This window comes from Lepidochelys kempii, chromosome 26 (genome assembly GCF_965140285.1).
Source record: "Lepidochelys kempii isolate rLepKem1 chromosome 26, rLepKem1.hap1, whole genome shotgun sequence".
NCBI classification, from domain to species: domain Eukaryota; kingdom Metazoa; phylum Chordata; order Testudines; family Cheloniidae; genus Lepidochelys; species Lepidochelys kempii.
The window spans coordinates 11212682-11239449 of record NC_136405.1 but is presented as its reverse complement, the minus strand read 5'-3'; the positions used below and the strand labels follow the sequence as shown (position 1 = coordinate 11239449).

At 46.0% G+C, this 26768-nt stretch overlaps 1 protein-coding gene across 12 annotated transcripts in view; it reads left to right on the top strand.

Annotated features, from left to right (window-relative positions):
- Positions 1–17854: 17854 nt before the first annotated feature.
- The window catches only part of AAK1 (AP2 associated kinase 1), a 125862-nt gene continuing 116948 nt past the window's right edge, over positions 17855–26768 (top strand). For 10 of the 12 annotated variants that reach the window (XM_073325207.2, XM_073325204.2, XM_073325205.2 and 7 more), the window contains exons 1-2: positions 17855–18037; positions 18293–18639. In XM_073325207.2, coding sequence (XP_073181308.1) covers positions 18477–18639 — 163 coding nt within the window. In that variant the 5' untranslated portion in view covers positions 17855–18037; positions 18293–18476. Of the gene's footprint in view, positions 18090–18292; positions 18640–26768 lie in introns of those variants that run through there. The other 2 variants (XM_073325203.2, XM_073325208.2) reach the window with 2 other exon arrangements.

Below are 26768 nucleotides of genomic sequence, written 5' to 3'. Positions count from 1 at the left end.
TTCCAGCTGTGGGTTTTCATGGAATTATATATTCTAACTGCAACTACTCAGACAAAGTGTGCAGAACACTGAGCCTTTTAAAGGAGATGCTAATTAAAACCAGAAGAGTAAATCTTATACCTAACTATCTGAATCCTAAATTAGAATTTCTTTCCCAGGTCTCTGGGTAATTTAGTTAAAACTGAGCAAAACTTTTCAGCTGAAACTCTTTTGGGCGAAAAATTTCAGCTTCGCTGACACCAAAATCAATCAAACAGTTTGTTTTGTCACTTTTGAAATGAACTTCAATCTTTTTGATTTGAAACTACTTTGTTTCTCAACTTTAATTTTATTTTATAAAGATTAAAAAATGTTTTCAAATGGTTGAAATTGACTGGCTAAGCAGCAATTCTGCAGTAAAGGACCTGGGGATTACAGTGGATGAGAAGCTGGATATGAGTCAGCAGTGTGCCCTTGTTGCCAAGAAGGCTAACGGCATATTAGTAGGAGCATTGCCAGCAGATCAAGGGAAGTGATTATTCCCCTCTATTCAGCACTGGTGAGGCCACACCTGGAGTATTGCGTCCAGTTTTGGGCCCCCCACTACAGAAGGGATGTGGACAAATTGGAGAGAGTCCAGCGGAGGGCAATGAAAATGATCAGGGGGCAGGGGCACATTACAAGGAGAGGCTGAGGGTACTGGGCTTGTTTAGTCTGCAGAAGAGAAAAGCGAGGGGGGATTTGATAGCAGCCTTCAACTACCTGAAGGGGGTTTCCAAAAAGGATGGAGCTTGCCTAGTCTCAGTGGTGGCAGATGACAGAACAAGGTGCAATGGTCTCAAGTTGCAGTGGGGGAGGTCTAGGTTGGATATTAGGAAACACTGTTTCACTAGGAGGGGGGTGAAGCACTGGAATGGGTTGCCTAGGGAGGTGGTAGAATCTCCATCCTTAAAGGTTTTTAAGGCCTGGCTTGATGAAGCCCTGGCTGGGATGATTTAGATGGTGTTGGTCCTGCTTTGAACTGGGGATTGGACTAGATCACCTCCTTAGGTCTCTTCCAGCCCTAATCTTCTATGATTCTATGATTGTAGCAAAGGGTAAATAGCACTTCCCTATTCACTTTTCCCACACCATTCATGATTTTATAGACCTCTACCAAATCCCCCTGTAATTTTGTCTTTTCTAAGGTGAACAGCCCTAATCTTTTTACTCTCACCTTCTCTGGAAGCCATTCCAGATCTGTGATCATATTTGTTGTCCTTCTCTGAACCTTTTCAGTTCCACTCTATTCATTTTGAGATGAGGTGACCTGAACTGGACACATTATTCAAGAGGCAGGCACACCATGGATTTATATAGTAGCATTATGATATTATCTGTCTGATTTTCTATCCCTTTCCTTGTAGTTCCTAACATTCTGGTAGTCTTTTTGACCATTGCTGCTCACTGAGCGGAAGTTTTCAGAGAACTATCCACAATGACTCCAAGATACCTTTCTAAACAGCTACGTTAGAACCCATTATTATATATCTTTAGTCGGGATTATTTTTTCCAGTGTGCATTCCTTTGCACTGATTGTAAACTCTTTGGGGCCAGAGACCATCTTTTCGTTCAGTGTTTGTACAGCGCTTAGCCCAGTGGGCTCCTGGTCCACAAATTGGGCTCCTAGGGTGTTATCACTGTGCAAATAATAATTAAATAATCTAGCTAGCTATCATTTGTGTGTAGGGCATCTCCCCTTTGTATCTAAGGGGTACAGAATTAAAGAGCACAAATGCCCAGAACAAAAAGTTCATCCCCATGTTGTTTATTAGTATTTTCCCCTCTACTTAACAGTGTTGGGTCATTCCCTTTGCTCACAGTCCTCACTTTCAGGCCCTGTGTGCCGTGTGAGGAAGCTCACCAGGAAATCCTCAGGTTCTCCTTTCCAGCATGTGCAGTGCGCGGCCACACCTTGTTCATCTCTCTCCTGTGCAATCCGCCCTCTTGCAGGACGTTACCATGACTTCAAATTGGCAGCCTGAACTAAGGCAAGCTGTGTTTCAAAGAGCATGTCTGTACAGTTAGTTTATTATTGTTTCCATTGCAACCTGGGCTCCAGCAGTTTCTTTTCCAGCAGAGACTGAGCTCTTGTGCTATTCCTGAAGTTTAAAAAAATAAAGTTGCGTACTATTTCATTGGAGTGAAGAGGTTGTAGAGGGAAAATGATACACAGGGCACAAATACTCCATAGAAACACAGAGGCAAGGATCCCACTTACGACACTGATATCCTTCGTATCTAATCTAATCTATCTTTCAATTTATATGGACCCCAACTCTGCAGTATCTGAGACCATGCCCGGCTTACAATAGGGTTACAACTTGTCGTGTGAATGGGACCAACATGTGTTGTCATTAGCTGACATCCTGGCCCTACTGATTTCAAATGGCACTGACTTCAACAGGACCAAAGTGTTCACCCATCATGTCATGTAGCTAAGACAAAGCTTTGGATGTACAATGGATAGTGAGAACACTAGCCTCTTTGCAGAATTGGGCCCAAAGATCCCAGGGGGTGAAAAACAACAACAACAAATAATCCAATGGGCTGTATTTGACTTTCAAGTCCCTGGATGTAAATCTAGAGTAATTCCAGAACTGAGCCCAGTGCTCCTCCCCACCCCCAAGCCAGGCAGAATACCCATCTTCTTTGAGTATTTATACCAGTTGAGGATCTGACCCCCTGACTCCTGGGCACACACCCGGGAATACACTGACAATATATTCCAAGAGCAACCATTCCCTTCCGCACTGCAGCATTTCACTCCTGCTGTTTTCATTTCTCATTCTGATCGGCTTTATCGTATTCTCTGCTCACAAACACTTTTCTTCTTCCAAAGCCCCTTTGGACTACTCGCAGGGGTGCTGCCAATTCTTTCCTCCTTATGTTGCTGCTGCTGCTTATTATTTTTTTAGCACATGCCCTTTGGAAAGCTGCATCTGCTGTTTGCTTTCCAGCCCATGTATTTTGCAGCATTGGATGGCTCGGCCCTTTAAACCAACAGGGTTAGAAGCAATAATTATTTCATGTTGACATATGTTATTCATCTTTTCATGTTATTCAGCTTCTGAAAATGCTGTGTAGTTCCTGCCATCCATACTCTGTCTAATGGAACTTGGCCCCCCTGCCAGGGACAGATTCCAGCTTGGGAGGTTGATTGGTTAACATTTGGGAAGCACTTTGAAGATGGAAAGTGTTTTTAGAATGTGCAAGGGTGCCCCAAATCTAGTCATTTGCAATGATATTTATTCTGGTTCCCCAGAGTCGGCCCTTCAATCCCTGGGAAGCTGCTGCACATGCTGGCTCTGTAGCCTTCTGACTTATTCAGAGGCGGGGCTGCTCCATCACAAAGGGGATGAGCCCTAGAGGAAAAATACACAAACTGTACAAAACTCTGGCTCTCCACTGAGATGTTGCAAAGCTGTTCTGCAGGGTGGGGGGAGGGAAGGAGGAAGACCTTAGGCAAGTAGATCCAGATCCACAGTGTTATTTAGGCTCCTAACTTCCACTGAAATCAGTTAGGAGCCTAAGTACTTTGTGGGTCTGGCTATAGTTATCTGCATCCGGGCACCTTTGCAGCTCCTTGCTCACATGAGCTGCTCCATTTCCCCACCTAGGGCAGGCAGCCTGCAGGAGGTCCGCTAGCTCTGAGAATAATTCCCCTCTATGGATCTGTGGCGTTTGCTCCCCCCCAAAGTAGTAGCCTTCTGGCTGGGGGTTCCCCTGCACTCTGATCAGTGATATGCAGTGTCCCCTCACCATGGTTACTATGAAGAAGCAGGTGTGGTCAGACTTGTCTATCTTGCACCTATTTTCCTTTGAGTTCTGAAACAGAAGTGCTGCCCAGCGGAATTCTGCACTTCCTCCCTGGCTGCCAGTGAGGAACCTTCCCCACACCAGTTCCGTCCCAGATTGAGACATCAGAAGAAAGGAGGGTGCAAGTCAGTGGCGGAGCCAAGAACGGAACCCCAGGAGTCCCGACTACCCACCCCGTGCTCCAGTCACTAACCTACACTTCTGTTCTTTTAATTGTTGAAGAATTGGGCCCCATAAGCGGCCAGGGATTTTGGGTGACTCCAACCTGAAACACCCAACACCTCATTTTCAGAAGCCCTGAGTACGTGCAGCTCCCATTAACTTCAGCTGCAGTTGCGGGCCCTGAGCTCCTCTGATAATCAGACCGCCGGTGTCTCATGTTGGGTTCCAAATATCAAGTCACCCAAGGACACTGGCTGCTTTTGAAATGTTGGGTCTTAATTTACAGAAGCTCATGTCCCGAGCTCTCTGGGTACCTTAGCAAATACATGTCCAGTGGAATGCCTGAGGAAAATTTCCATGTCTGAGTTTTATTCTAAAGCAAACACCTGCTTCACTCACCACAAGAGAGCAGAGTGCAGAAGGCCATGCATGCCTCGTTTGCAAAACTGTGTACTCTTTGCAGAAGACACTCATATTCTTCCTCTTTCTGAGTTGCCCTTTACTCTATAAAGAGTCCTATTAATTCCAATGGGATTATTTGTGGAGTAAGGTATTACTCAACCTGAGTAAGGGCATCAGAATCTGGTTTTATGTGAATGCAATAGTCTCCTCCTCTCCTTTGGCCTCATCATCATTCTACATATTAATTAATAAATGAAATGAGCGTACAAGCCTGATCACAGATTCCTCCCGCTTGAAGAAGGATTGTGATTTTACACATGCACTCAAAGGAACAGTCTATTTTATACTATTGCATCTAACCAAACACCATTGTATAACAGCCTTGTGATAGATTCTCAGTCTATAGACAACAGTCCTGATTTACCTCTCCCTTACCCCAGTGTAAATCAGAGTGGTTCCTTTGACGTCAATGGAGTTACACCAGAGAAAGTGAGATCGGAATCAAGGTTCGCTGTTTTCATTGGTGGTCCACTGGGAAAGTATTGAGATCCACGCATTGTGCTAATGAGGCCTTTTCTGATTTCTATTGGTGGGTAATGCAGAAAATCACACTAGACTGATACAGATTTTTATCATGCAGCTAGATATCCAGGCTACAATCTGAGACTCCAGCCCAGGAGAACTCCTGTTAAGAATCTGTTTACATAACGAAAAGAAAATCGGAGCAGTATTCAGTAGTTTCTGTTAAATTATCAAAGGTTATAAAGTAACAAGAGACAGCCTCATAAAAGAACTTCTCCATCAAAATACAGACTTTACAAGGATTCCCTGTCTACAATCTGTCTGTCTCATCTACTTTATAGCTTTTATCATGTACTGTCACCTTGGTATCTAAATGCCTTATGCTAGTTTGCAGAGCCATATCTACTGGCTTTACTCACCAACACAGTTTTGTACTTCTTCTAAACCTGCAGAGACAATGCAGCTACGGCTATGGGAAAAATGAGTTGGGTTCAGTTCTGCCTCCTGCATTGTTTGCTAAATTCCAGCTGCAGAATCTTTCTTATGATACGAAAGGGCGGTGAGAAGAGAACCCAGCTTGATATATGTGTCTCCGATTAATTTCATGCACAGTGAGGGTGCCGCTTCATCTTTAATGCATGGCTGCTGGTGAGTAGTGTGTGACAGGCAGGCTCTCAGAATGGGGATATTTGACACCACCATTGTGATGCAGTTGTCAGAGTTATGTTGCAGTCCTTCATTTCCAGTTACGGAGGTCTCCATAGTGGCAGGTATCTGGGGCCGGGATGGCGTCATTCAATAACAATATAATAGCAGCGCTTTGCACCTACCATCTGACGTCCTGATGTGCTTGTAACTGGGGGATGATTTCTAGAGCCCAGCACAGGAAGGAATACAGGGCTCCTTCTACTGAGCTGTCATAAATTCATGTGCTGGAACCCTGCACTGAGACGCAGAGGTATTTGTGCTGAATTATCCTGAGGTTAGTCCAGAAGTTTGCAATTAGTTCCAATATGGGGGTATAAAGGAGGGTGAAGTTCCTATTTCTCTAAGGAAGAGGTAACTAGGGGAGGACCCTAGTGAGGGTTTGCAGGAAAGGCCTAAGAATGGCCAAGCTTGGGGAGAACTCTGTTATCTGAGTTAGCAGTAAAGCCAACCCTTAGGAAGGGGGCATGTTTGGATTGTATGCAGTGTGTGCATGTACAAAAAGAACAGGGTGGCAGCTTATTTTACAAATGGGGAAACTCAGAGAAGTGAAGTGACTTCCCCAACTCACACAAGGAGGTCAATGGCAGACTTAGGAACAGAGCCCAGGTCCTCTAACTAGTCCCCTCCTCTAACCATTAGAGCTGCTGCTTTTGCAGCATCAGTGGTGTGAAGAGGGTGTGGGGGTGCTTGCTATGGAATAATTCCACCCGAGGCACATCTGGATCCCTAACCCTCTGCAGGCTTCCATACTGCTTCATAAAGAGTGTGGGATCTTCAAATGCATCCGTAACTGTGAAACAGGAGTCCTCCCAGAGCATTCATCTAGGCTCTCCGGGTCAGCCACATTGGTACCGTGTGCAGTGCCATAGCGCCTCGGAGCCCCAGTCACGGACCAGGACCCCAGTGCGCTAGGCGCTGTTCAAACACAGAACCAAGAGATGGTCCCTGCCCCAAAGAGCTTCCAGTCTCAGCATTCAAAACTGGCAAAGACCTCGTAACTCCCATCTAGTTCATGCCCCTGTCAGTGCAGGATTGCTCCCTGTGATATATTTTCCAGAGCATTTATTACCTAAGAGTTTTTGACAGTGCTCATCACTGTAATACTTATGTGCTTCCCAGGTAAAGTAGATCTGCAGAACCAGGCCCCTAATAGACTGCGTGGGGTCTAATGCCCTTTTCCAGGCTCATTTTAACTCCGGAGTTTCCACTGTCTCCCTTAGAAGACTAAGCAACAGTGTCATTGATTTCAGTTGCGTTGACTCCACACATTTTTGAAATTCAGTCAACTGGGTAATTAGCTGACACTTGCAAAGTGGTGCATACATTCTAGTTGGTTAGGTTTTTGGGTTAACAACTCAGCATTTCCATATTTTACAACCCTATTATTATTAATGATGGTAATGTTTTATCTTTGCTTAGAATTCCTTGGTTTCCTTTTGTTCATTATTTCTGAGAGAAACCCTCCCACAAACCTACCATAAATATCCTTCCAATTTCTTACTTTTTCTTAAGTTACTGATTCCATTTTAACGAAGTTTTTAGTTTGAGGAATTTCCTAAAATTAGTTTTTCACTCTCTGACCCTGCATAACGTACCTATCTTTGAGCAGGGGGTTGGACTAGATGACCTCCTGAGGTCCCTTCCAACCCTGATCTTCTATGATTCTATCTATATAATTAGTGATACCGATTGTACTAACAAAACATCCTTTAATTCTCAGATGTAATAGCATAAAACTGCATTGGCCACAATCCAGTTCTGGTTTTGTTAGTCTAAACAAAGCAGAGACCAGACAACAGGAAGAACTAAGCTTTTGGTTGCCAATTTGATTGCTATGCTTCATTAATTTTTAGTGATATCTAGTGCCACCTAGCGACGAGCAGAGAGTAAACAGAAACAATTGCATTGGTGGGGTCATGAGAACAGTTAGGCGTTGATCATGCAGGGAAATTTTTTAAAAGCAGGAGTACTTGTGGCACCTTAGAGACTAACAAATTTATTTGAGCATAAGCTTTCGTGTGGCTCGAGTATCTTTTTAGCCAGGTTTTCAGTTTAGATACTTGCAGCGGTGTGTGTGTGTGTTTTAAATCCTTACTAAGATTAGGTCTACACACAAACTTGCACTGAAATAATTACATCTGTTTGAATTCAGATCTCTTATTATTTCAGCACAAGTCTATGCGTGGACACTTATTCTGTATAAAAGTGCCTTGTTTAGATTTTGTGTCCTATTTTACTGACTTAAGCAAAATTGAAATGAGACCCTTTGATCCCAAAATATGTATCCACACACCGATCTGCTCCGAAATAACAAGAGGAGTGAATTCAAACTGATTTAGTTGTTTCAGTGCGAGTCTGTTATAAACCAGCTCTTAGCGCTGGTGAAAGATGCTAGATTCACAATCCTGTTTGTAGGAGATGAGTAACTGTCATTGAAGACAGTGGACATGACATCAGCTTCTGCAGTGGGGACTACCAGACCCCTGGAAACTGACACATGTTCTTCTTCTGTAGAACAGGTGTAATATATACAGCAGCATTGTAAGCTTCCCTGAGCATTGCATTGCCACTGTATCTTAACCCTGGCTTGGAGGGGTGAATTAGGAATATATTAATGTCTTCTCTGTGAAGACTGCTAATAAAGGTGCCAGTTCATGCTGATTGTGCTACTTCTTGTCCTGACATTTTATGTGAGCACTAAAACTGCATTTAAAACACACACACACACACACACAAAACCCAGACAAACCCTTTGATCCAGAAGATCTATATGCATCTAAGTGATAAATGTGTGTGAAAATGCCCATAAGTAAAGATGGTTGGAAAATGGATTTTCGATCTGGCAAAAAATTTTGAGGTGTCAAAAAAAAAAAATCATCCTGAATTGGGACAAAAAGCAAAAGGATTGAAATTTCCCACTCAATGAAATACTCCCTCAAAATTCATTTGAGGTCAGCCGAAATGTTTCATTTTGATTTTGACCCTTTTTATTTTATTTTCAATTTTCTGTATAAAACGAAGTAAACTTTGAAAGAACAAGTCTTCTGAGATGAAAAATCAAAACTTTTCACTTCAAAAATGTCAAAACGAGGCATTTCACCGTTTTTGAAACTTCTTTCCAATTTTGGTCTATGTGAAATTTCACCAAAATCAATGCGATTTAACAAAAAATAAATAAGAGGTTTCATTGAAACTGCATTTTCCAGTGGAAAAACGTTTAATCAACAAAATTTCAACTAGCTTGACTACAAAAGCTGTTTTCTGCCTCTCCTTGTCACTTGTAATGTGTAGAAATGTCCAGAAGAGGTCTGTGTTCTCCCACTTTTAGGTTCTCCACATGCCATGACTCCAACCATGTGGTTTCATTTACAGAATGCTGAGCTGGCTGGAAAGTTTGATCATCAACAACGCAGCAATAACGCTTCTCACGTCTCTAGCGCTTTTCATCTGAGGACCTCAAAGTGCTTTACAAGTGTTAATGAAGGATCGCTAATCAGGCACTTTATATGAGCAAGAGTTGCAAGATCTGCCTCAACTGAGGTAGATATGCATGTGGGGTAGGTATTCAGATGGGGAAGCCGGGCGGGCAAGTCAATAAACTCCCCCGGAGACTCCTCAGACCCTCCTCTTCCTTTCCAGCAAAGGAACATTTGAAAAGGATACATAGCATCACTAATGGGCCACCTACCTCAACGTGCTGGCTCCTGATTCAGTGCAGCATAATATCACCACACAGAGGAGGCAGATGCCCTTTAAAATGCCACCATCGTGGGGTGGAGTTACACCGTGTGTGCAAAACACACCCCGCAGATCCTGACACCAGCAGAGCGACAACAGCACTGATCCAGCTTAGAGCTATGTCCTTATATACCCATAATGAAAATCTAGTGTCGTGCAACCAGGCGATCAGGCCCCACACCTCGGGCATGGGCTCCAGGTTGGGTTGCTCCACCCCAAACTGGTCAGGGAAGCTGCGGTTAGGTTCTTCCTGTGGCCACCTTGGTCCGCCTGGACACAGTCGCTCTTGTGGGCCTACTCAAAGCCATTATTGCCAGGGGATGTTGTGAAAGCCTAAACTATACTAGGGTTCAGAAGAGAACATAGATAAATTATGGAGGATAGGTCCATCAATGGCTATTAGCCTGGATGGGCAGGGATGCAACCCTATGCTCTGGGTGTCCCTAGTCTCTGACTGCCAGAAGCTGGGAGTGGACGACAGGGGATGGATCACTTGATGATTACCTGTTTCGTTAATTCCCTCTGGGGCACCTGGCGTTGGCCACTGTCGGAAGACAGGATACTGGGCTAGATAGACCTTTGGTCTGACCCAGTATGGCTGTTCTTAAGTTCGTATGTTTTGTGTTCCTGTGATATACAGTGTTGGCAACTCTCAGGAATTTATCACAGGTCTTGCAATATTTTCTCAAAGCCCCAGCTCCTGGAATCATGTGAAAACTAAGAATTGCAGCTTACATTTAAAAAAAAATATATTTCTAGCCCTCATTATAGTGAAGAAAATTTTGTTATTATTTATATTGTGGTAGCACCTAGGAGCCCCAGTCATGGAATGGGACCCAATTGTGCTCGGTGCAGTACAAACACAGAAACCCACCCACCCCCAATTGTGGTCTAAAGAATTTAGCTTGAAAACATGACCCCTCTGACACCAAAGAGGTGAAGAAAAAGAGTTTCTATTATGTGTAAATTCTCACAGTTTTTAAGCCAATCTCGTGGCGTTTTGTGCCTGACTCAAATGTTGACACTGGGCGTTGGCACTAGTGGATTCAGTAATGCTGAGTAACCTTGTACAGTGGGACAAATTCTAGTCTCATTTACACTAGGGCAACTCCAGAATCCCCATGAGCACTCTGATGTCTATTGCAGATGAACCTTTCATATTCACCAGTGGTGATCGATCATGCATTTACATGGTTCAGACTGACCAAGAGCTCCATTTATGCGCCTATTAACTGAAATGCTTAGCTTACCGGTGTTGGGATCCTACAGGATCTGAGTTTCATGTTGCTCACACTGGGTAAAGGAGGAGTAACTCCACAGAAGTCATTAAGCCAGCATAAAATATATGTGAGAAGAGAAGCAGGCCCTTGGCATCTGTAGGTCCAGTTTGTGTGATATCCTTACCCATCTCATGTGGTACCATATTTTCATTGGCTTTGGTGGCACGACTTGTGACATATGAGACTATTCAGTGTAAGGATGGCCAAATCTGGCACTCTGTCAATGTATACTTAAATATTTTGGAGAGGCAGAGTAGCCCAATAGCTAACCCAGCACACCAGAGTTGGGTCTGGAGACTTGACTTCTAGTGCTGGCTCGATCACTAACTCACTGTGTGATCGTGGGCAAATCACTTCCCCTCCCCATGCCTCAGTTTCCCCACCTGTACAATGGGGATAAAGACCTTTGTGAAATACGTTGAGGTCTACGGATGAGACGTGCTAAGTACAATTATGAATATTTTATTTGGTTATCCTGTAGATCCAATTTAACAATCATAACTTTCAAAAAATGCGTCCAAGGTTGAGAAAAACAGTGAGGCACCCTCACAAAATGCCACAAAACTTTTCGTAGGCAGTACTTGAAGCCCAGGTCGAAAAGCCCTGTTCAAACGAGGTAAAAGAAAGGAAAAGACGGTGCCAAAGACCGTAGGGGCTTAATCACTCTTGCCTGCATGTTGCTTGCAAACATATCTGATTTAACATTTTGTTTACACACCTGTATTTCCAGTAAACATCTCTCCTTTAAAACAAAACCTGGAGGCACACATATATATCTGCTGGAAATGCTCCCAGTTACACGCAGAATTTTCCATCAAATCAGCCAAATAAGAGTGTGGTAGAGACAGTCACCTGCATTCTGGATTATTGTCACAGATTATCTGCATTACAGCAACTCCCAAAGGCTCCAATCAAGGTCAAGGCCCCAGCAGCCGAAGAGGGGTTTAAATCCCTTCTTCTCGTCAGGCAGATGGGGCTGGGGGGGGAGGTGGTCTTAAACAGGGATCTCCCACTACCCAGGTTAGAGTCATTCTAACTCATTTTCTGTCCCAGTGAGTATTTAGCTATTCAATGATTTAGTTCAAGTTGAACAACTCCAGCAGGAGAGATGGAGGGAACCCCACTCAGAATATCCCATAGCCCGGGAATTGGAGCACTAGCAGAGAGGTTGGAGATACCTGTTCAAATCCCTTCTCCTGTTCAGACAGAGGGGGGACGTGAACTGGTGGTCTCCAACCAGTAGGCTAAAGGTTCCCCTGACTTGCATAGATCTAAGTGGCCTCTGCACACGCCTACCAGCTCGGGCCCTACGGGTGACTGAGCGCCGACCTTCCCCCAGGTCCTGGCTTGCTATGGGGCTGAGGTGGGAGAAAGGCTCCTGGGTGCCTAGAAGGAGGCAGCGGTGCACTCAGAGGCAGAAATATAGGAACCAAGGGTGCTTCTGCTGAGCAGCAGCCGAGTGGGAGTTCTATGGAGGGCGAAGGCACCTAAAAATGGGACTTAGGCACCTAAATCTGGGGGGGTCAGGCACCTAAGCACCTTTTTGTGGATAGGGGCATTGTGCTTGGTGCTGTACATATGTGGCCCACTGTTCAGCGTGCGCTGTACGTCTGCCTCTAGTAGCTCATCCACAGGGGATGTGAGTCGGCTACAGTTACCAGCGAAGGCCCCGATCCTGCAAAGTGCTTCGCTTTGTGCTTAACTTTACACACTGTGAGTGGTCCCATATGAGCTAATGGGACAACTCAGGGTGCATCCAACCCACTTTCCAGAAAAGTCAAACGAGAGACTGTCACTGATCTCGGTGGAGCTCGATTAGGCCTAGTGTGAAAAATTAAACTCATGAAGGTAGGACAAGAAGGAATGAGCGTAATCTGCAGCAAAGGAGATTTCAGTTAGATATTAGGAAAAACTTTATAACTCTAGGCATAGTTAAGCTCTGGAATAGGTTTCCAAAGGAGGTTGTGGAATCCCTGTCACTGGAAGTTTTGAAGAACAGGTTGGACAAAGACCCATCAAGGATGGTCTAGGTTTACTTGCTCCTGCCTCAGCCCAGGTGGCTGGATTTGATGACCTCTCAAAGTCAGTTCCAGCTCTACATTTCTATGCTTTTTTGTCTTTGCAAGTTTTAGGGCCTGATCCAATGCCCATGAAAGTCAATGGAAGCCTCTCTCCAGTTTTGGTTTAACTGGTCAGGAAACAGAATTTCTGTTTTGTGGGAAAGTCCAACATTTTGGGGAAGAAAACTGTTTTGACTCAGAATGAAAAGGCAAAATTTTGAAACTTCCTGCGGAATAAAAATTCTGAAAAATATTGCTTTGATACTGTTGAAATATTTCATTTCTATATTGTTGTTTTAATTCAACTTTTATATTATATTCAAATATTCGTTGTGTATTAGATATTTGTATGTGTTATATTAAATATTTGAATATAATATAAAAGTCAAAACAAAAAGATTATTAACAAAGCTGCAGATTGCAAACACCTCAAGGACAATGAAATCTGGGCGATGGGAGTATTAAGAAATAGTTACATTAAGCAGAAAATCCATTAAAACAACAAAACCAAAAAACTCTGCCCCATCCCAGCCTGCAGAACGAGACTTGCGCACAGAGAGGAATAGGTTATTAATGTATTGTTGTTATTTACGTCACAATTGCACCGAAAGCCTCCAGCCAAGATAGCGGCCCATTGTAGTAGGTGCGGTAACATAGCGAGAGACACCCTCTGCCCTCAAGGAGCTTTCAGTGTAAATAGACAAGGCAAACAAAGGGCGGGAGACAGGAAACACAGACACTGTGAGGGGAGATGGTTTGCTCAGGATTACACGGCAAGTTACCAATAAAAAGTGGGAAAAGAATTAAGGTCCAGCGCCCACTCCACTGTTCAAAACTCTATAAAGCTACAGAGTAGCAGGAAGCAGTGGTGGATTTTGGGGGCGCTGTGGAGAGCAGCGGACCCTCCACCCAGGGCCGGCCCTAGACCAAATGGCATCCCCCTCCCTCCCGGCATTTGTTCAACTTTTGAATAGCTTATTTTTTTATTGCATTTGTAGCCCATTTCGCAACTTGGATGTATGATTTGCATGCGTCATTTATCCCTGTCATATAAGCCGATCAATTTGCACGCTAGGAATTGTAAATCCGTATTTATTGGTGCCATATATAAACAAATAAAAAAGTTCGTTTCCTCTAAGCTTATAGAAACTTTTTAATGTTAAGAATAACTGAAATGTACTAACATCAGGAAATTGAACTGTACACCAACACTGGGTGGACCCATTGGTGGCACATAATGGGGGCTAAGGGAGGCTAAACCTCCCCAAACTTCCACGAATGCTCTCCACCATGGCCACGGTGAGGCTCAGGGCTCCTCCAGGCATCCGGGGGTTGGGGCAGGTGGGCCAGGGGTGGCTCAGGTGGGCGGGCTGGCGGGCCGGGGGCGGCTTGGGTGGGCTGGACTGAGGCTCCTCCAGCCACGGGGAGGGGCTCGGGCGGGGGGGGCGGAATGGGGCAGGGCCTCAGACAGAAGGGGCGGGACCTCAGGCAGAAGGGGCGGGGCAAGGGGCTAGGCTCCTTGAACAGGGGGCTCACGCGCCACCCATGGGTGGACCAGTATTAAGTAGCGTTACAGTAGGTGACAGGCTTAGACTACGAACCCTAGTCCTTTATTTCAAAAGGTCGCTTTTCTCACCTTCGCCCTCGTGAACTGAAGCACAGGGTCGGAGAGATCCACAGCCTGGCCAATGGCATTTTCAAGCGATAAAACAGGCAGTGATGTCAGTCTCTCGTCGGCCATCGTCACGCAAAGATACGTTTTCAGGAGCCTGAGCGTCAAAATGGAAAACGTCGTTCTCAGTAGATCTGGAAGGTTCCCGGAGATTCTACAAAGGCCCAGAACATTCTCGGCGGTTAGTGAAAAACGAGTCCGCGCACGGAATAGCTGAAACATGTGACCTCAAACGTTCTACTTTCCCTTCCGTCACTAACCACAAAAACAGCCCCCTGAGTCTGCACTCCAAGAGGTCCCCTGGGTCACCTGCCCCTAAATCCGGCCCCGCCTCCACCTGCCCTGGGCGCCAGGGTGCCCAAGAGCAGCCCCCGGCCTGTGTCCCCACTCCCTAGCGTGTCCCACCCAGGGCAGGTGGAGAGTCCAGGGCTCTCCACCGTGGTCCAGGCTCCCTGGGAGGCTCTTGCCATGACCCAGCTCCGGTTTCCGGCCTGGCCAGGGGGCAGGGCCTCAGGAGGAAGAGGAGGAGCAGGGGGTGGGGCCCTCAGCCCCCCAGCGGGAAGAGGCTGGCGCTGCTAGCAGGGGCTGTGCTTCGCAGCAGGGGAGCTGATCACCTCCTCCGCCGCGAAGCACAGCCCCTGCCTTCCCGAGGCTACTACGCCCATGTTAAAAAGTGGGTGGGCCATGGCCCCCCTGGCTCCCAACATCCCTAGACCTCCAGGGTGTGGGGAGCCCAAATGTTCTTTTTGTCCAGGGAGGGCCCCAATAAATGTTAATCCACAGGCAGCTCCCCCTATGTGCCAGGAGCTCCCAGAAAGCCTGGCGCCGAACCATCCTACCTCCACCATGCGAGGCATCATGGAGCCCTAGATGAGTAAGGCCGGGGGTTTAGAAGGAACCTGTTTGCAGGAGCAAAGCACAGGTTTGTAAACTCAGTTCCGTTCTTCTGTTTGTTTATATTCTGATGGTGTCTATTCAATGGTGGCTCCATTGTGCTAAGCTCCTGTCCCAAATAGCTTACAATCAAAGGGTACGTCTGCACTAAAGGTGGGAGGTGTGATTCCCTGCCTGAGTAGACAGACATGCGCTAGCTTTGCTCGAGCTAACATGCTAAAAATAGCAGCATGGGTGGCGGCTTGGGGTAGCCCCCTAAATCCAAGCCTGTCTGATTCCCGGGTCCAAGCTTGGGCAGCTAGTCCGAGCCACAGAGTCCACACAGCTATTTTTAGTGTGCTAGCACGAGTCTGTATACCTGTGCTGGGAGTCACACCTCCCAGCTGCAATGTAGACATACCTTAAAGCAGGGGGTTCTCAAACTGGGAGTCGTGACCCCTTAGAGGGTCACAAGGTTATTACTTGGGGGGTCGTGACTGTCAGCCTCCACCCCAAGCCCCACTTTGCCTCCAGCATTTATAAGAATGTTAAATATAAAAAATGTGTTTTTAATGTATGAGGGCGGGTCGCATTCAATTTATAAGCAGGGGGTCGCACTTGCTGTGTGAAAGGGATCACCAGTGCAAAAGTCTGAGAACCACTGCCTTAAAGGGCCTGATCCAAAGCCCATTGAAATCAATGGGAATCTTTCCACTGACTTCGGCTCAGACTCTACATCCCAAACCATGCACTAGTGCCTCAGTGCTGTCAACTCTCACGACAATCTCATTTTTCTTAAAGCCTCAGCTCTGGGAGTCATGTGATTACATGAGAATTTCACCTTTCTTTCTTTCTTTCTTAGTAAGTTTTTAGCCCTCATGGTTGCAGAGAACAGTTGTGAAGTCGTGAGATCTAAAGGCTCAAGGATTAGAAAAATCTCATAATTCCTAAGTCAGTATCATGATTTTTTGAAACACGATTCATGAGTTCTGAATGCTTTGGACGGGCAATTCTGCTGCCTGTGTGGAGCTCATTGCAGGGTTGCAGTCTAAATATACAAGACCAACAAAGGGGTACAGCATGGAAAGCAAGTCTGAGGGCTCCAATCCTAAAGCCTTTATGCACTAATCAATCCAGTGTAATCAATGAGGATTTGAGCTGTGCCAGGACTGCAGGCCCAACCCTGAACAGAGCTGAGCACCCAGCGATCAGCACTTTGCAAGACTGGGCCCATTGCGATGTTCCCCAAGCACCATGCCTTGCTTGGGGAATGGGGTAGAGGAGAAAGTGGCCTCTGATATACAGGCGAGACAAGGTGATCTGGTGGTCCCTTCTGGCCTTCAACTCTGTGATTCTGTGAAAAAGAAATAACAGAATCATAAATAATCAGTTTTGCCAACCCCAAACATTCATAAATCACGTTTCCACAAAATCATGAGTCTGGCATAAAAAAAATCACAAGATTAAAAACAATACACATGGGATTCTTTTTATTTGCCTCCTGGCTTCTGAGCTTTTGGGGGCACAATCAGGGCCTGTCTTCACGCTTTTCTCTGCCGTCGGGAAGCGAGCAACTTAGCTTTCGTTAAAAACAAAAACAGAGTGAGATTCTCTCCTCATCACACGCTCCCAGAGTGGGGGTTTTACGAACCCCCCAGAACACGCAGAGACGCACGAGACAATCGCGGGAGTCCCCCACCACTGAATATTTATTATCGTTCCAGTGACATTTGTTTTAAAAAAGCACGGCTAATGCAAACAACGAACAGGGCTACGGCCCAGCCCTGCTTTTCCCAGCACAGCCTGTTTGTTTTGCTCGAGTGAGGCGGCTGGCTGCCTGTTGAAGGAGGCTGAGTATACAAACTCCTGCCAAGCAGGGGTGAAGGGGGGCGGGGGGGGGAAATCAGCTCCATTGGAAAACATTTTTGGGTGCTCTGCTCTTCTGGCCACAATGATGCCCCTCTTGCGGCTTCCATAGAGTACAGAGAAACTACAACTCCCAGGCGCCCTCGCTGCAAGCCAGGGAGGGGGGGTGATTTCTTTATACTAATTTATTAATCAAACCCATCAGCCTGCAGCCCAGGCGCCATCACCTCAGCCACCCAGCCAAGGGGGCACCGAATAAGGTTGACAACTAAACGCCCCATCACGCTTTACTCCACCCCCCCCCGCCACCTCAGCTCCTCTCCTGGTGCATTCTGGGAATTGTAGTCCCTCTCCTTGCCCAGCTGGCCAGGGCAGCCCCCTGGGAGAACTACCACTCCCAGAACGCCATGCGACAGAGACGGTCTGTTGCAGTTTAAAAACAAAAAAAACAACAACCACTCTTTGATGTCCAGCTTACTTGGCTGCTGCTTTAATTTGGGCTCGGCACCACCCCCAGCCCCCTTTCCTCCCAACCAGCCTTTTGCCCAGCTGAAATCTACTGTGGAGGCGGGAGGGAATAAGGCTGGGCCTGAAGGGGTTAAAAAGAACAGCTTTGGGGAGAAGGATGGGAAATCACCCATGCACCATCTCCCCACTCCACCCACCTTTATTGAAGCAGGGACTTCCTGTGACAGTTCATTTCCTGGTTGGATGGAGCGGGAGGAGGCGGGGGTGGGGGGGGGGGTGATTGGAGTCAGATCAGCCCTGTAATGGTCTCTGGTTATCAGCTGCTGTTCGCCTCCTTTAAGTGGCAATGTTACCTTATAACCATGTTCCACCCAGGGCCGGCAGAGAGGCTGCAGCCGTGGTAACGCTGGGGCTTAGCTGCTAGCGACAGCCGCCCCTTTGGCTCCTAGGTGTGTGTGTGAGGGGGGGGTTTACATGGAATCATTAGCTGCCCAGGAAGAGGTACATCCTCCTTCTGTAATCAACTGCTTGCAATGCTTTTGGGGGCTGGGGGATGAAGGGCAAGATTTTGTGAGTTTATATTGAGGGGAATGGGGGGGGGGAAGATCTGACAAGGGGTATGTTTTGTTTATTTTTTTTCCCTGATTATTTGCAAAGTGTTTGTAATCGTTTGTCCCTCTTTGTTTTTCTGTGCTCCTTTACAGGTCTAAATCTGACCAGCTCTGCCTGCCAGGAGCGGGGGGGGGGAAAAAGGCATCTGCCCTACTTCAAACAAATCACCACTAGGAGTGGATTATTTTTATTGGCTGGAATCAAGAAGGTGGGGGGAAATTGGACCTTGAAAAATAACATCACCTTTAATCGTAATAGAATTATATCTCCGGAGAGATGAAGAAGTTTTTTGACTCTCGTCGAGAGCAGGGCGGTTCTGGCCCTGGCTCTGGTACCAGTGGAGGAAGCAGCAGTAACACGGTGGCAGGGAGTGGGTACATCGGCAGGGTGTTCCATATTGGGAGATACCAGGTGACGGTGGATGAAGTGCTGGCTGAAGGTAGGATTGCACTGTCTTTATTTTTCCTTTTAGAAAGCTGTTCCATTTACTACGAACAGAGAGGCTCTGGCCTTTCTTTAATCACCCATCCCACCCCCCCCCCCCAAGATTTCATCCCCCGGAGGGGTTTGTGATTTGATGGCATCTACAGCAGACAGCTTTTCAGTTTTTCAGATATGTAAATCAATTGGGGGTAATACAGATTCCTTTTAGAAATCCAAAAGGAGACCATAAAAACAGCAGGGATTGGGTTTTTCCCAGCTTTCAACTTGGAATGCTTTAAAAACAAAAATCATGGCACATTATAGTGGAGGAGCTCTCCACCAATAAACAATGAAAGCAATGGTCTTTCCTCTAACTTCCTTCAGTCAGATTCCTCCTTTCCTACCTTTGTAGGAAATTCTCTTTCTGTTTGTAGTGTCTATTTTACAGACCAAGTAGGGCAAACCGCTGGTTGGGGTATGGGATTGTCTACGGATGTGGGGCTACTGCAAAGAACACTGGAATCCAGATTACATGTTTGGGTTGTAAAGTGTTTTTTAAAAGGGGGGGGAAAAACCTAACAGGAAGGGTTTGGAATCCTAAAGGTGTCTCTAAACTGGATGTAAAGTGCTTGCAATGTAGAAAGCTGGTGGGGGGTGTGTGTGTGTGTAAATTATCACTATTATTTGATCTGGAGCTCTGCTGGCGTAACTAGAATGTTGCGTGTCATATGCTAAGGCACTAACAGAACCTTCTGAATGTTTCTCACTAATAACCTTACCCTCGACCTTCAGAATAATGCTGTCTTCCACTAGACCTACTCATAGGCCATTCTTGGCACAAAAGCCTCTGAATTTTCAATCAGAGCAGTGTTTTTTGTTAATTGTATGGGGTTCTGCAAAGGCATTGAGTTAAACAAGCTTAATAGGGAGAAGGAAGCTGGTGTCTAAGAACTGGGAGGGGGGAGGGCTATGCCAGCTGGAAGGGACAGCGTATTTCCCTAGGTCCTGTCTTCCCACTCCCCCTTCCCTCCTTTTCTTCACTGTGGTGTCTTGGAAATCTTTCTAATGACCTTTTCAAGTCCTGGTTGATCTGTAGCTTCCTACCTGAGGGTGACTGAAAGGCTGATTGTGGTGCGGGCACGCCATTGACCCTGAGATAGGGAGGAGGCCAAAATGTATCCAGAACAGCCCACAAACTGGTGGCAATGGTGATTTTTGCTCTTGCTTGGTGAGGCACTGACTTTAAATATACGGACTGTATATTGGCCTATTTCTTTAAGGCCCTGTTTGCAGTGGGAGCCCGGGTACTGGGCTAATTACCACCTGATCCTGCTGTCATTACACACACTGCCTAAAACTTGCTCTCTGGCCTCATCCCTGTAACACAGGGAAGAAATAGACTTCTTTACTGATGAATAATCGCTGCTGGCAAGTCCTACCCGGGATACTGATAGCAGCCCAAAGAAAGCTTCCATGATTCTGGGACCTCTCGTGATCAGCCCTCATAAGTCGTATTATATGCATTTCAGTTAATCTGTGCTGTAGCCCACAGTTAAGAGGGCTGGGATGGAGGGAGAAAGCATGGCAAGGGGGAAATCCTATCCTGATAGCCCTGGAGCTCCTTTGTGAGTGTCTGTGCTGAGAGCAAGGCCTGGATTTAAGGACTCCTGGGTTCTAAACATGGCTTAGTGGTTAGGGAGGGGACTGGGACCCAGTGTTTGACTCCTGGTCCCGAGTCTGCCATCGACTTGCTTGCCCAAGTAAACAGGGCACAGCTAAGCCTGCAAAATCGGTAGGATGCATGCCTTGGAGCAAAGCTACCGGGATGTGAGAGGAGTTAAGTCAGTTCTTCTCTTGGATGCTGGTGCCTGGGTCCCTTCCCTCAAACGGGCCGATTGCTACAACTGATCAAAAATCCCTAAGGATGCTGAGAGCATCTCCTACTTGGTGCTTGTCTTAAAGGCCGTGTTGTTCACCAGCCCACTTAATGGGGCTAGTGGCTTAGCGAAGGCCCGTGAGATCATGCTGCAATGGGGGAATAGAGGAGATCACCCTCCATAAGCAGAGGAAATCTGGGTCACATGGGAGGCAGTGTAGATCAAACATACTGCAGCTTCACATTTTGCCTGCCGGCTGGCATTGCATTCAATGTGCCACTGCAATGCTCAATCAGGGGTGTTAAGGAAGCGAGTTGCATTGGCAGCGATAGGGATCTGGAGAGCAGCCTGGCAACCCGGGCCTTGAGCTGGTGCAATCTGGATCCATCTCGGATGGAAAACCTTGCTTGCACCCATATGATTCTGGGTGTGTGTGCTTGCTTGGCAATTTTGAAAGGCTGAGCCCAGAAGCCTCATCCTCCTCTGCTAGAGGAAGAAACCCATTAGGTGGAGGTGAACTAAGATGTTGGCTGGGTAAAAATACAGCCTTCCCTACCCATTGCTTAACTAAGGATGCCAAGTTGGTGGGGTGGCACAAGGCATAGAAAGTCAGAAGAAAGATGGAATTTTTGCAAAAGTGACTGAAGAACTGTAGTCTGAAATAATGAAGAGAGCATGTGTGTATATATACGTGCCTTGCAAACTCGAGGAACTAGTTTAACCAGCACTGTTGGAATTCAAGTGGCAGGAGCCTTCCCTCCGCCTAGTGGGACTTTTAGTTGCCCCCTCTGGATCCTGCTGAACAAACTCTGCTGAGTATGACTTATCCCTGGCTCATAAAGGAACCCAGGAAGAGCCAGTACTTTGGAATGCACCCAATGGCAGATATTTCCAAACACTATTTCTCCCCCTTGCCCTAAGGTGGATTTCTCCCCTCCCTCCCCGAACATCCATAAAAATGTGTGTTCCTTTCCAGATACAAATTATGTTTGGACTCTTGTTTTCCTGCAACAAAAAGTCTGATTTTTCTTAGAAATTTGGGAATAAGGTAGATGGGGTGAGGAACTTGGAGGATGATGGTAGAGTACTAATACAGATACCTCTCTATTCTGTGGTTAAAGTGAATTTAAAGGCTGACTTGTTCAGTCACTCTATGAATAGGTTTACCAATTTTGGTTGGACGTATTTCTGGAGGCTTCTTCACATGACCTAACCTTAATTAAGATTAATCTTTAATTCCTGGGGACTCCAGAGCAATCCTGGAGGGTTGGCAACCCTCCCTCTATGAACAGCCATCTTTCTTTAATCCAATTGTGGGGTTGGGCCCAGTTTTTGAAGAGACTTTCTCCACCAAAGTTTACAGAGAGTTAGGTACTCCAGAAAGCTAATGCTGTGGTTTTTTTTGGTGGGTTGTTTTTTTTTTGTTTGTTTTTTTTTTTGTTTTTTTTTTTGTTTTTTTTTTTGGAACCCTTCAAGGCCTGCTTTAAAATCAAGGGGGTCAGAATGTCTCTCCTAAAGGCAATGAGAGTTTTGCTACTGATGTTCCTGAAGCCAGAATTTCTCCCTGGATGTATCACAAATGACGGCTAATGAGTCCCATGAGTATCCTGTTTCCAAAAAAAGGACAGTAGAATTGAGTGCAGTTCTTCATCTCTGCTTCTGAGAAGACTGGAGCTAGAAGCAATGGGGATGGGGATGTGGCTGTGATGGGAGAGGGTTGGGATGGTAGAAACCTAGTTTAAAGGGAGTAACGGAGACTTGCAAAGGAGTTCATATGTCGGTGCGTCTTGTGCCTTAGAGTGCATGAGTGTCCTGCTTGTATCTAATGGCTTAAGTTACCAAGGGCCGTGTTCTGTGCTGTTACCGCCGTGTAACCCCAGAAACTACATGGGTGTAACGGAGGGCTGAATTTGGCCAAAGACGTGTGTGCATATTGGTAGGCTCATGTCGTCATAGCTAACGTCCCACTTGTCTTTGGCTGCTTGTAGTCAGAGGCAACATTTCTTCCCGTTCTATGTACATCTGCTTTTTAAAAACTTCTACGTGTTCATTTATTTAGCTTTCTGATGCTGATTTTTGTAGAAACGTGTAACTCGGAGGAGTTGGCTTAACAGTTTTTTGGGCTCTTCACTCAAATTTTGCAGCCACTTCTGGTGAGCGTGTATGATATTAACTAGAAAGATTTTCCTCACCAAGGTGTAGATCCTAACATTCAGCAATATGGAATATAATACGTATGGAAATGTGCTGTTGCAACAATGGAGTGCGGGCTTTGTATTTTGCTAGATCTTAGCAAAACCAACCCTGCAAAAGGCTATTTTGTTGCTCTTCTCTATAGAGATTTTAAAGGTGATGAGCTTTGTAACTTCTCAGGTACCATTGTGCTAGTAGCATAGATCCCACTTACGCAGTTCAGCCAACCCAGCTTGGATGAAGTTTTTGAAGACTTGAGCAGGAATCAAAGTAAAGCCCAACTATTTCTGGTTGAGACTATTTGTTGGCCTCTATGGGTTGCTTTGTACCAAACGTCTGGTGTTCAGAACAAGCTGAACATGGATGTTTTTGGGTTGCACACTAATCCCTTTATCTACTTGAAATGGGGAACATGCCTGTCTTTGTATAGGAGCAGTGTGGATGGGGCACTGGCTGGTCCACGTTCTAGCCAGCAGCCTTTTGAACTTTGATATCCTGAGCGAGAAGCTTGTGACACACAGCACGTTCTTAACGAGATAGTTCCTTCATGCTGAGCCTATGTAACTCCAGGAGCCTGGGGAATCTCAAGTGGCTTGTTGGATGAATTTCACAAGCGCCTAAGTGTTTCTTTGCTTTTAGCACAACTTGCTGTGGCCACTGGTGCATACTCGCAGTCCCTAGATATAATCAGGGTGTTAGGGAAGATGCTAATGGACTGAAGTGCAGAAGATGTTCTAAACAAGCTTTTTTTTTTCTGTGCACAGTGCTCGTGGAAAGGTGCTTGACAGCCCTGGAGACTGAAATGCTCTCTCCCCTGCCCCATGGTGTTTATATAGTACCTAACAAAGTAGAATCCAGGTTGTAGTTGGGGCTATTGGGTGTTAGGTAATATACTCACTGAATGTTAAATCTCACCAAATGAGGGTTGGTCAATCCATCCTCCTCATCGTAGCCACTCATCATACTCCACACCTGAACAGAGCCATTATATGAACAACATACCCTCCTATCTCAATGTCTGTATTTTGACCTGTTAAATTTTTACCACCAATCGGGGATATTGCAGATTATGTACTCCTTACACCATCTGATCTTAAACCAAACTTTGCACCCCTGGATAATCCTGTAAGTTATTCCCTGATAACCAGAGACTTCTACGCTTAAACTCTGTACTGTTCACTTTTTTTTTTAAACATAGTAAATGCACTGGGCCTATTCAATAGGTAATTAGAGCAAGTAGTGGCAAGGCAAGCCTCCCCACCCCAGCCACAACAGTGTACCCCTTCCTCGTTGGGGAAGACACCTTCTGTGGGCAAGGTGGCACAGCATCCCAGCCCATTCAGTTCTTGGCCTCCACCATTTACGAGGATGCGAGATATTCCCCTCCCTGGGATGAGAGAGGACTCTGGTGCAGACACCTGGACGGGACTGAAGACCAGAAACTCCACATGCCATAGACCAGCCAACAGAACTGCTTTAGGATCCAGTGGAGCTGGGCTGGGTTGGACATGGCAACCTACAAACAAGACTGCGTGTCCCATTGCTGAGCTGTGACTGTCCTAAGTTGCCCTTTTAACCTGAGTAGGACAGACTGCCCTCATAACGTTAATATCCTTCAAACAAAACCGAAGTGGGTGGGGGCAGTCTTACCATGAAGGCTGGCTGGATTTGGAATCTGGCTTAGCATGTATGCAGGGCTGCCACATTCCAGACATGCCACTGTATTCATCTCCGGCTAATGAGGGGTTCCAGACTGCTCAGGTGCACTATAGTAGCATCGGGGCTGGAAACTGGGTCTATGTTAAGTGTGGTTTTTCCGGTCCCCTTTAACTCTGGCTCAACTGTACAGAGTGGGAGGCCTGACCCCAGAGCCCACTGAAGTCAATGGGAAGACTCCCATTGGCTTTAGATAAGGTCCTGCATGGTCTTCGAGCATGGCACAGTTTTTCTTCGCTTAACGTAACCTGAAAGTAGAACCTCCCTCTGACAAGCCCCTTTCCAGCTCTTGAATGGAATTGCCAACTGGAAGGGATACACATGATTTAGCAGGCAGACTGCAAATCAGAAATTCAAGTTCTCTTCCCAGCTGCTGATTCACTGCAATGCTTTGGGGTAGTTGGCTAACCATTCGGCCTCATTTCGCAGATGGATCGGTGAGGTCTAACGATGCTTGCCTGCCCATATGGGTGTTGAGGCATAATTAATATTAGTAATGAGCTTGGATATCTTTGAAAGAGGTTATTTAAGCCCAAGTACTGATTCGAACTAAGCCTTTGCTAATAATGGAAGGTAATAGAATAAATAACTTGACCAGTGTAGCATGAACTCATTGCTGGGTGGGGACAGATCTTTCAGATGTGTAAGAAACCTATTTATCTTTTGAGTCTGGGATTGGCTACTGCACTTGTTTTGGGGGTGGCGAAAGGAAGAATAATACGACACTAGTACAGCTAATGAGGTGGTAGGTTCTTGCTTATGATACTGACAGGGAAGCATTGGCAAGATCGAAGGGGAAACCTGTTGACCCCAGGAGACTCTGGCACATCTCTGGGGTTCTCAGACTTCCTCCTTGCAGTCTACCCTCTCCTGTGGCCAGCACAGTAGTTGCCTCTAGATGAAGTATTAATCAGATTAGTAGCTGTCTTCAATTTACAGCTGGAAACCAGGAGCAGGCCTATGCAACTCTCCGTTGAGATGGGACTCTATATGTGCTCCTTATCGCTACAGTATCTGAGCACTGCAGGAATATTAAACTCCTCCTCCTTACACACCTGTGAGGTGGGGGGTATTAGCCCCCCCAACAAGCAGATGAAGCAACATCCCTAAGGTTGCACATGGAGTCAATGGTCAAGTCAGGAATCAAAGCTGGGTCTCAAGTCCTAGTCCAGGGCCTTCTCCACAAGACCATCCTCCTTCAGTAGTTCTCCTGTGTCTCCATATTCTGCAGACTATGATGTGGAAGTCACTGGCATATCTTGCAGGAGCAGAGCCTCCTGCTGACCTTGGGCCGAAACCCTCTTTACTGTAACAGTAATGGGTTAAAACTCCTCTGGAATAATATGCTCTTCAGAAGCTGGCTTCAATCAAATCATTTTGAAGAACAAATTAAGTACCGGTGATGAGAATGAGCATGTAGGTGAAAAGCAGCAGCTGAGAGCTCCTCATCCTTTGTACTCCCATCTACGTGGGCTTCAGTGTTTGAATCTGGTCTTATGCTGAGGAAAGGTGGCTGGGGAGATGGAGTCTCCTTTCTTGGTGTGTGTGGTTTTAAATATAGACCAGTATACTTAAAGCCAGAGGTTATAATTTCTAGTTGGATGGAGCTGGTCAGACCAACTGTTTTGATGCAGGTAGCCTTGGATAGGGCACTAACTCCAAAGTAATTAGGATTGCTGTTCAGAGGGACTTGATTCATATAAGGCCATAGAAGACCATTGTGATCTTCTTGCCTGGTGACCCGTGTAATTTCTGTAGCCAAGAGACTAGCGGCCCCAGTTTTTTAAGTTTATACTGGCCAAAACTCAAGCTACAGGAACAAGAGTGACCCAATGGTGAGGGCCAAATAGAAGACTGCCATGCTGGAACTTTTGAAATAGTTAGTATGACACTCTCCCCAGGAGTACCCAGGGCTCTGAGGAACCTCAGCGCTACTTGCCCTTTGCATAAAGCAGTCTTGTTTGTGTCTGCAGTAGCTGAGCTCTCTGAAACCGACAGCATCTGGCCACACAGATATGGCCTCGCATTCTCAGTTCCAGGCTAGTAATAGGCACATACCCGCCCCTGAGTTCCTTGCATGTTCCCTCTGTAGTATCCAGAACCCTGTCACTGGCAGAAATGACCAGCTAAGCTGTCCCTGAAGGAGCAGCGTAAACACAGTTTGACTGGTACAACTCAGGATCAGGTCCTTTTATACCAACATAACACTGGCATAGTTATAGTGAAGCAATCGTAAGTTTTACAAAGATTGAGAGTGCGTAAGGATAAGAACAATAGGTTACATAGAAAACAAAAGGAATCATACACATTTTATTGTGCATGATTAACTTGAACAGGCTAAGCCCTTGTCTAAAGAAAT